At 35.1% G+C, this 10,661-nt stretch overlaps 1 protein-coding gene across 1 annotated transcript; it reads right to left on the bottom strand.

Moving 5' to 3' along the window:
• Positions 1 to 826: 826 nt before the first annotated feature.
• psmd11b (proteasome 26S subunit, non-ATPase 11b) lies at positions 827 to 10,230 on the bottom strand. The gene is made up of 13 exons (XM_067369657.1): positions 10,118 to 10,230; positions 8,456 to 8,557; positions 8,171 to 8,367; positions 7,732 to 7,789; positions 7,270 to 7,464; positions 6,638 to 6,782; positions 5,077 to 5,137; positions 4,801 to 4,863; positions 4,586 to 4,711; positions 3,869 to 3,904; positions 3,627 to 3,678; positions 2,149 to 2,291; positions 827 to 2,067 (listed from the first exon to the last, which is right to left on the bottom strand). The coding sequence occupies exons 1-12, from the start codon at positions 10,206 to 10,208 to the stop codon at positions 2,149 to 2,151; spliced, it is 1,269 nt and encodes a 422-aa protein (XP_067225758.1). The 5' UTR covers positions 10,209 to 10,230; the 3' UTR covers positions 827 to 2,067.
• Positions 10,231 to 10,661: the final 431 nt, after the last annotated feature.

Genomic DNA, 10,661 nt, shown 5'->3' with positions numbered 1-10,661 from the left:
TCTGGTGTATTCTGTGAAGGAATTTATATTATGTATATAATTGATTCGAATTAATAAATCAATGTTCGAAGCTTTAAAAAAAATAAAGGTAGGTTTAAGCTGCCTGAGGGTTTCGCTTTATTTCAAAATAAAGGTTTATCATCCACATTCAGTGTTTGGTTGTATTATGCGTGTATTTATAATTTTTTTTAAGCAAACCCGACTTGTTTAAATTATGAGAATGAAGAGGTTCATTAAAATAAACTGTAATATGGAATAAGAGAAATGTACACACTTATTCACCCAGCTAGTTGGGTTGTTCAGTTGTTGTTTTTAATATAATTATTGTGATAATTTATTTAGTGTAATTATATTTTAGTCCCATCAGTTCTGCCTGCCCTTTGGTGCCATAATAAATCTTTTAACTAGAAATAAAAACCAATACCTACCTAAAATGGAACTTAAAAGTCTTCCAGCTTTTATATTATCAAATATACTAATCTGAGCTAGTTTAATCTTAAAGAGACAGTTACACAACTGACTAAAGGTTTTCCAGTGGGGGAAAAAAACTCATTTGAGAATCTAATAAATGATGTGGCTATTGTTTTTCTGTTTGAAAGGGATGTACATAACATTGTTTCAACCTCAGAAACCATATATTTTTTTAATTTTATAGTTCTTTAGTACTCCGTCTTGATGTGAAAATATACCCAATTACTTCATCACAGGAAAACCCGCTGCAAAACGTGCACATAAAAGGGAAACTGCCCTGTATTTATACTCGTGTACACACAAGAGATAAGGATAATTTCCCTCAAAACAAGTAAATGTAATCAAAACACTTTAATTAGTGAACAGGCCAACTCATACAAAAATAAAACGAAGTCATTTTCCTCAAACTGTAATCTGCCTATACCAAGATTTCAATGCTTGAATTTTTGAGCTTTGGACAGCGGACATTTGTGGACCCCAAAAAAAAAACATTACTTTCCAAAGTGTTTAGTGTCTTACTAAATTTTCGAATGATCAATGCTAGATCGCCACTACAAATCAATCACAATCACATGCAGGAAGCTCTCAAATTAACACTGGACTTTAAAAAGTCATTTAAAAACACCATTCTCCCACAAGAATTTTTATAATTGCACACTAAACAGAATAAATGAGAACATAAATTATATTTTTGCAAAGGATGTGTGAAAGTATACATATACAAGAAATTTGATAAAATTTACAAAACAATGAAATGTAAAATAACAACAATATTTGTGGGTATATAACTTGTATTATGGTCTATTGCTGGCAAACTAGAAATGAAGTTTGCATTGGGCTACTGATCGTGGAAAACGATAAAAGAATAAACTTCAGTGCAGTGGGAAAAGGATCTTTTAATCAAAGAGGACTAAAACCTTTATAGGACTGGGCCATTTAATATAACCACCCTAACTTGGCAAACAGTACACTGTAAATACAAAACCGTAAAGACGGTATACTGCAAAAGTAAACGGCAAACAATACCCTTGATCATACTAAATAATTTTATAGTGTGTGTGGTAATATGATTGGCAACTGTGCTTATTACAGAGCCTCTTGATTACAGCCAAGTTCCTTTGAATCTCTCACTTACAACAATCAGATAAAATGTGCATCCATAAATTGAGAAAAAAGATATGCACTACTGCAAACAACCGATGAACCTCTGATAACCGAAACCAGGAGTCTGTATCACAAAGTTGCTGTAATTAAAAAACTTTAAATGTAGAAGAGCTATACATTTCTATATGACATTTTAGGATTTTATTGTAGTTGTACAACATTCCCTGAAGGCCTGTGTTGGCCGTTGAGAGATACAGAGAACACAAAAAAAAAAAAAAAAAAAAAAAATTCCGAAGATCAGAAAGATGAAATTGTCCGTTTGAAAGAAAAGAAACATTAAAAACTCTCAACTGGGGAACAAGTAGATCTTGCTCAATGTTGTCCCTTTTTGCTGTGAAAAAAAAGTTCCACATGTTGGCCATACACACATACACACGGGCAAACTCACACGCATACAACCATTTCACGCAGCAGCAGCTTCTGTCGTTTATTCTGCAAGAGAGGAAAACACAAACACGCATTAGAAACATGTTTACGCAATCAGACCGAAGAAATGAACATTTAACACCTCACCTATGTTAACTTCTTAGCCTTGTTGTACAGTGAATCCACGACTTTGCTCATGTTCTGTATGGTTTCTAGAGCTGCCTCGTAAGTCTTGTCCACAGGCGGCTCTTCAAATATGATGAGCACTCCTTCACCTTGGTCAAGGATGCCTGCAAGAGTACAAATCCAACAGACAAACAATTGAATGAAATGAACTGTGCTGTGCTGAAAATCCTTTGTATAATTTGGTGTCCGACTTGATCGTAAATCACTCATTATGTTATCAACACCAAATATTGGATTCATTTAATTATCACACGTTTTGCATTATTTTTGGAACTGATTGAATGAAGGCCTCATTATTGATCTGATCTTATGCAACCATTTTTTGGAGCTCAGATCAGTGACTACATACATGTGATTATAATGAGTTTATAATAATAACATAGCATAACAAGAGATTTATAAGCAATTTTTTTGTAGGCAATTCAGTTTTGACGGGGAACACCACAAGTGTAACAAGGTAGAAAAAAAATCCCAAAATAGTACATAAATTATCAAAATATTTTTTGGAAGATTTTATACCCTGTGTGGGCAAAGTCAGTAGGTTTTAGTCCAATTTAATAGCATTAACTGGCATTTTGGGGGAAAAGAATATCTTCTCTGGGTCAAAATGACCAGAACATAACATGAGGCTTAAGATATTCTGGTGATTTTTTTCCACTTTCATTAGATAAAATTAACTACATAGTGCAGAAAGAGACAAGAAAAAAAAAAGAAGAGGAGGCATGGGATCTACAGAAGAGGATTAGGGCCAAGCAATAATAAAAAAATAAAACCATCTCGAGACTAAAGTTGTTAAATTTCGAGAAAAAAGTCGAGATAAAATGTTGAGAATAAAGTCATTAAATTACGAGAAAAATCTCGTTAAATTGTGAGAAAAAAGTTGAGATAAAATGTTGAGAATAAAGTCATTAAATTACGAGAAAAAAAGTCGTTAAATTACGAGAATAAACTCGTTAAATTACGAGAAAAATCTCGTTAAATTGTGAGAAAAAAGTCGAGATAAAATGTTGAGAATAGACTCATTAAATTATGAGTTTGTCAACATTTTATCTCGACTTTTTTCACGAAATTGAATTACATTTTTGTCATAATTTAACGAGTTTATTCTCGTAATTTAACGACTTTTTTCTCGTAATTTAATGAGTTTATTCTCAACATTTTATTTCGACTTTTTTCTCAAAATTGAACAACTTTAATCTCGAGATGGTTTTATTTTTTATTATTGCTTGGCCCTAATCCTCTTCCTTAGGGATCAGATTGGGGGTTGCAGGCTGGACTTCAGTCATTCATGAGCACCATTACACCACTACAACACAGCTCTGATATTTTTTTTATTTAATTGGGCTGGCTGCAATTTTTTTGTAAAGCTCTGCAACAATTTTTTTTAAATAAAAAAATAATAATAGTAATAATAAAGATAATGACAAAAATATACTAACCATGAAACTTTTTGTCCAGGATCATTTGTGACAGTTTTCTCTCAACATCATCCTGTGGACCACAACAAATAACAGACAGAGCATTTATTTTAGTGATCTTAAGTCTTATGTTTCATTTTATAGTTTGTCATAATTTTGGATTATGGTGACAATGAAAGCATTATGATTTCCTAAGCTAACATCAGTTTAAAGCTATACACGATACTCTGTATAAGAGTGAAAAGCTTAAGAAAAGAACGTACCTTTGAGAGTTTGATGAGACCTGCTATATGTGTAATCTTGAAAAGAGAGAAAAGGACATAAAAATGACATTAACAATTAAGTAAAGGCTGTTGGAGTTGTCAGAGAAATGTATTGGTCCTTTTTAAATAAAATCCTGAATTTCCTTAAAAGGTGCTAAAAAGGATGTTTTGTTTTATACATTTTTGCAATATTACTTGAAACTGTCTTTACTAACTGATAAAAGACTATTTATTAGGTGCACTGAAAGGAATAATATTAATATACATCATCTGTGCACGAGGTAGGGCCTTAAAAACATCAGCCGATGATCGCGTAAACTAATTGGCCCTCTGGCTTGTCAATCACTGCCATAACGTTCCTTGTGCGAGACGTCCACACTCTACAGGTGCCGCATGCAATGTTTTTGTCCGGAGACAGGAGTAACAACTGCAGATTATGAGTTACCTGCGGTGAGTCCAACGTAATGAATTCACTAACACGATACAGCGAATGCTGGTGGTGAACACTAGTTTCGGGAGGCGTTCCCTCGAAATGAGCTGTGAAGGAGGGAGGTTGTTCCTACGCATGCGCTCATTTCAAAAACTCAGTAACAGTCTTTGGTTTCTCAGTCGACAAAAAGATCCTCTTTAGCACCTTTAAGTATTATATATTTACAATAAATAAATAAACGATGCACTTAAGGCTGAAAATATCTATGAAAGAGACACACACACTACCTGTACTCTGGAAAAAGGCTCAATGACCCGAATGAGGTTCTGTTCCAGCAAATTATCATAAAGCTTGGCCAAATGTGTGCTGATGATGGGGTCGTCCCTCAGCTCTTTACTGTACTCTGTCAGGGCCTTCATGTGTGAAAGAGCAATCAGAAAGCTGAGCATGACATCAGAGATGTCCGTTGAAAAATAAATACAGACGTAAAGCAAAATCTCACCTTTTCAAAATCTGCTAATGATCTGTTCTTGCTGGCTTGTGCTATACATCTCAGTGCATCGGTCTGATGGAGAAAACAAAAATTACAGGGCACAACTATAAATAAGCACTTGCTTAGAAAGAAAAAAACGATTTGTCAGACATGTAACAGGTTGTTAAAAGCACATGGTCAAACATTAAAGCCTGCTGCACAAAAAACCATGAACTGCCTCTGTAGAGCATTAGTTTGTAAGCAGTAATTTCATCTATAAAAAGACTGGAATTTTAATGAGCTTACCTGTCGCCCTGCATATCGCAGAGCCAGTTTGCCACTGATCAAGGTTTGTACCTCCTCTGGCCTGGAAGAAAACAATTGAATACTTTTATTCAGCATTATATACATTATATTGATCAAAAGTTTTTCAAAAATGTTTCTTGAGCCGCAAATCAGCATATTAGAATGATTTCTGAAGGATCATGTGACACTGAAAACTGGAGTAATGATGCTATAACAAAGTAATATATTAGTAAAGTAAACATTTTAAATAAAAACTGAACAATTTGATTTGTTCTAGTGATGCACTAAAATATCAGCAGCCAAAATCGTTGACCAAAACGGTGTCACTTCTCCATGTCTATTTCATACACACGACATGGATAAGTTATAACTGTTAAATGTGTCAATTGTGTGGATGCTATGGCTGGGCTGACAATAATGTTTTTTCATTGAGTTTTATTTTGAAATGCATCATGTCTCATATAATCAAACACTCAATAAGTGTTTCAGCAATGGAAAGACATCAATAAAACAGTGAACAACTTCTTTCCCTACATTCATTTACTCGTTTATTACCCACAATGCACTCTGAAGCACCATTTCCCAAAATCCAACACTGAAAGGACTAAGAGCGCGCATGAGAGAAGGAGCGAACAAGTTTGAAACGAGATATGCAGTTTGCAGCTTTCTTATTTCTACTTTAACATTTATTTTATGCTGGTTCTAGCTTTACCTTTTTTTATTTATCATTACTTGATTAAAACATTAAAATATAGAGAGACAGTATTATTAAATAAGACAGAATTGTTAAATTAAATCAAATTAAACAAGGTAAAATTTAGTTTTATATTATTTATTATGATTATTATTAAAATATATTATTTAGTCATTAACTCAATTTAATGTGTTTTACAAACAGCAAAATGTTTTACTAATCTGTGGCATTGTTGTTAACTCACAACACTGCAAGGTAGAGATGATAATTTAGAGGATGATTTAAAAATATTCATTAATCAACTGTAGGTAGCGTATTAATTCTAATGATAATAATCATAATGGTCACCCGAGGGCACTCTGTGACCATTATCATCTCTTACATAAGTAAAAAGTTAATATAAAAACTGAATTGTACGCAATTTAAATGTTTACAACTCAGCTTCCATTTGAATGTTGATTATTAAATACATTTGAGTAATTAATTAATTAATAATTAAACTATGTTTGTTTTTCGGGCAAATACAAAAAATTAATTTCAAAATAAAATAAATGCAGCCTGGAGGAGTACAAGAGACTTCTTTGAAAAACATTAAGAAATTCTTACCAACCTCAAACTTTTGAACAGTAGTGTATAATTTGTGATTTTTTTTTTTAAATGCTACACTGTATTTTAGCTACACGAGTCATTAAGTGTAGGCGATGCATTATGGAGATGGATTGTACTGAAGAAATGAAAGCCTAAGTATTACTTAGTAAGTCGGCATTACATAACAGTGCTTGGCGTAACTAACACAATGACTGTTGTATTATCCTGTGGCCTCCCACACATAAACAGGGATAAAATGCAAGCGGTTATCTCACTTACAAGCTGAGCATGATCTTGCAGAGGAGCATGTATTTCAGTGCAGTGACTGCCCTGGGGCTGTCAATGGAATCGTAGCCCTCAAAAGCCTCAAAGAAGTAAGAATAGGCAGTTTTCCAATCTTTTTCCTCAGCTGCATGGATGATACCTGGAGTGAAAGGAGGAAATAGTCTCCTATCAATAAGGGTGTACTCACACTAGGCGCTCTGAACCGTGCCCGAGCGCGTTTGACCCCTATAGCCTGGTTTGTTTGACAAGTGTGATCGCTCCGTTCCGTGCCCGGGTGCGATTCGGTTGGGCTCCATTAACGTCAGCTGTCTTCGTAATAATCCTCTGATACGAGCTATTGTAAATCTCTGCGTGGCATAAATTATAAATAGCCTATATTAGGCAGTATCTTAGTGAAAGTGCATTTCTTCCTGTTTTCTTCCATTCAAAAAGTTGCATCGTATGTGACGCAAGCGAGCTCCGGCCCGGAACATTAAGTGCAATGTGAGTGCGGGTCAGTTGGGGAGCGGGCCAATCGCGCTCGGGCTCAGTTCAAGGCAACCGTGCCTAGTGTGAGTACACCCTAAGAAGCAAACTTCCAATCACAAATGCACTTGTAGATCTGTAAACAGAGAAGTGAGACTTGCCTGACTGCATATCAAGAGCTGCCTGGAGCTTTGGGGGACAGTAAATGGCATTGGCGGTGGTCCTGGCTGAGGTGAGGGCAGCCCTGGCTTTGGGAAGGTTGCTGAGAGCATGGTAGGTTTTACTCTCTAGCAGCTGGACCTCAACGAGCAGAGCTTTATCATCCATCTTCTTCAGTTCCTGCAGCAACTGGGACTCTGAGAAGAAAGAACAGAGCTTATAATCTTAAAAGAATATATTAATCTTCCTTAACCTAAAGTTCCAACTACATCAAAAATATAGCAGAGTACAAAAATAATGTAGTTATACAGTGGGATCCAAAAGTCAGAAAGCTCTGAAGAGAATATGGTTACATATTATAATGTTCATGCTGGTTTATTACAAATAATACAAGAATGAGACAAAAAAAATCTAACAAAAAAATTAATTAGTGATTAAATAAACATCAATTTGATTATTCTGACCTAGGTGAAGTGCTTCCTGGTATCTCTTGGTGTCAAAGTAGAGTGAAATGAGTCGAGCCTGAAAAAAAGAAAGGAGTAGTGATAAATTATAGGATAGGAAGGAATAGTGATAATTTATTAATTAATTTAATTAAGAATATATACGTGTTTTAAAAAAACTGAGGCGTACTTGGTTTTAAGAAAATGCAACGCTCCAAAAACACTAACATATGTAATGCTCATTGCTTTTATAAAGTGTTTTAAAGGTTTTGTGTTAATTTGGTACAGTAATATACAATTCACTTGATGTCACAGTTCAGCATATATAAGCTCTTTTATGGCATCCAATCAGATCTTAGAGTTGGAACTACCCATTTTATATTAATTATTGGCTTGGGTAGTAGCTCTGATCGTCCCGACAGTTCAAAGCTGATGCTCAGCTGTGTTTCATTATGTTTACCTCTAGGGCCTGTCTGAGGAAGGTTCTCTTCTCAGCTTTAGCCCATTCAATGCATTCCAGACACAGCTCAACCTCCTGGCCCGTGGCTGCCTCCATGTCCAGAAATAGATCCAGGAGCGAGCGCACCAACCGTGCTGCCTTCGCCTTGCTTATGGAGATCAAGAAAGGCCTCACAAACTTCAGCAGGCCTCCAAGCTCTAAAAAACATGCAGAATGATGATGATGTGTCAGAACAAAGTAAAGAATTTCCATAACAGGCATCTGCCTAAAAATGTTGACTGCCACCTGCAGCTTGTCCCGTCTTGGCCAGAAGAGTGCCCAGCTCCAGGATACTTTGCTCCTTGACACGAACCGCCTCTTCATCATCCTCTTGGACATCCCGTCTCACTGAAAAAGCCAGACAAAGTCACAACAACACAAAGTTAAGCGGTAACTAAGTCCAACAACCTCTCATAAACCTAAAAAAAAATCTGACCTACAGCTTTTGTACATAAGCGGAAGTTAGAATTAAAGTTACCAGGATATATATATATATATATATATATATATATATATATATATAAACGGGGAAAACCCGTTGAAAGTCATTAGAATATAGAACAGTTATTGATCGCATTTTTTTTTTTTATCAGTTAACTGAATGAATGAATATATATATATATATATATATATATATATATAATAAAATATATAATATAATAGAATATAATATATATATATATTCATTCAGTTAACTGATAAAAAAAAAAATGTGATCAATAACTGTTCTATATTCTAATGACTATGTTCTATATTCTAAAAACTATGTTCTAATGACTTTCAACGGGTTTTCCCCGAACACTCCCCCTATCAGCCATTGGTAGGACAACAGATAGTCCCGCCCCCAGCCTCATGTCATTGGTTAAGTCACTGTTGCTGTGTTGGGCCTGTCAGGGTGCTCAAAATAAAAGTAATGTTTTGTTATGTTTTCAGGGAAATCAGCCTACAAATGACTAGTTATAGTCTCTGCGAATTAATGTGGATCTGAATAAATACTAAATACTAAGACTAACAACGTAAAAATAACCAATTAATTATGACTTATGATCTTGGCTAACTCATTTAAAACCAGCTTGTCATTATGTGAGCCATGGAAAATAATAATAATAATAATAATAAATGGTTGACAAGAAAGAATCTTATGTCTTAAGAGTCGACAAAGATAAACAGGCATGAGAGAGCAAATAATCACCACAAGTTTTTATTAGTCAAAAGCCAACTTATTTTACTGTACTAAAGTGCTTAAACTAAGAATGTGTGTTATGACCTAAGCAGAAAGTTCATATATTTACGAAAATATTTAGGATTTCAGCAGCCAAAACAGAAAGAAATAAATCTCAGTCAAAGTCACGACAGCAAAAAAATGTCAAAGAATGTCTTGGGGTTAGTATAAAGCACATCAAGTTAATAAAGTTAAAATTGTCGAAATAAGTGAATCTCCAAATAAAATGCCATCGGTTGAGTTACTATTAATACAAAATTAAGATAAATCCCAGATAACTGTGTTAAAATGCGCCTTGGCCTGGAAGGGTGGCTAATAGTGCAAGCTAACTGTCCATTCACACTGAGCTGTGTGTCAAAACGTAGCGAGCTGCCTACCTAGACAGTTCTTTAGGGTATCAGAGGCGCGTTCGAACGTTCGATTAATATGTTCGAACACGCACATGAAGTAAAAAAGGGCTGTCTTTGTTCTGTGCTAGATTCGAACTTTCGAACGCGGCCATAAAGTCCAAAAATGTTGCCTATGAAGGCAGCTTACAATGTTTTGAGACGCGCGCGCACACAGTACAGTGAGTCAGCACCGCAGCACCGGCTCATGGTACCTTAGCCTTCCCAATACTGAAGCATTAAAGCAGCCATGCAGAGTGAAAAGTAAAGTTTTATAAAAGAATTTGAACATAGCTTTACCTATTGAATGTAAAATGTCAATAGATGCGTTTCTGTCTGTGCTGATGAGAGACTGAGCTCTCTGAAACTCCACCACTGCCGCGGCTGCCATCTTCCCTATTCAAAAATCTCACTGCCCACAAGCACTTGCGAACTCACCCGGAAGTACGTTTATACGTACGTGCGTGCGTGCGTGCCTGAGGTGGTAGGTTGGGTTTTGTAGTTTTTTTTACCTTTACTTTTTCTAGCGCAAGATGGAGTAGCTAAAATATTTACATCTTAAACATTAAAGTTTCTTTTATTTTTCTGTTCCTTTACTTTTCATTTTTGTAAGTTGCTATGGATAAAAGTGACTGCCACATGATTAAAATGGACTTATTTATAATTGTGATAATTCAAATTAATGTAAATATTAATAATTATTGTAGGCCTAAATATTATTAGGCTATTATTCAGAACATACATTTATCAGGCTATCATACTGCTTAGAGAATTTGTTGTTGTTGTTGTTTATGGTCAGTAGGTGGTGACAGAACCTGCTGTTCAGTTATCCTTCCATGTTATC

Source organism: Chanodichthys erythropterus, chromosome 19 (genome assembly GCF_024489055.1).
Source record: "Chanodichthys erythropterus isolate Z2021 chromosome 19, ASM2448905v1, whole genome shotgun sequence".
In the NCBI taxonomy this organism is placed as follows: domain Eukaryota; kingdom Metazoa; phylum Chordata; class Actinopteri; order Cypriniformes; family Xenocyprididae; genus Chanodichthys; species Chanodichthys erythropterus.
The sequence above is the reverse complement of the archived record's forward strand: the minus strand, read 5'-3'. Positions and strand labels throughout refer to the sequence as shown.

What these genes read in the sequence shown, in the direction of transcription:
- psmd11b (XM_067369657.1), bottom strand. Translation starts at nt 10,208, where the DNA reads ATGGCAGCCGCGGCAGTGGTGGAGTTTCAGAGAGCTCAGTCTCTCATC. An exon ending in TCCTCAGACAGGCCCTAGAG is followed by an intron (nt 7,790 to 8,170) that starts GTAAACATAATG and finishes TCTTTTTTTCAG; the next exon opens with GCTCGACTCATTTCACTCTA. An exon ending in AGCCTTTTTCCAGAGTACAG is followed by an intron (nt 3,905 to 4,585) that starts GTAGTGTGTGTG and finishes TCTCTTTTCAAG; the next exon opens with ATTACACATATAGCAGGTCT.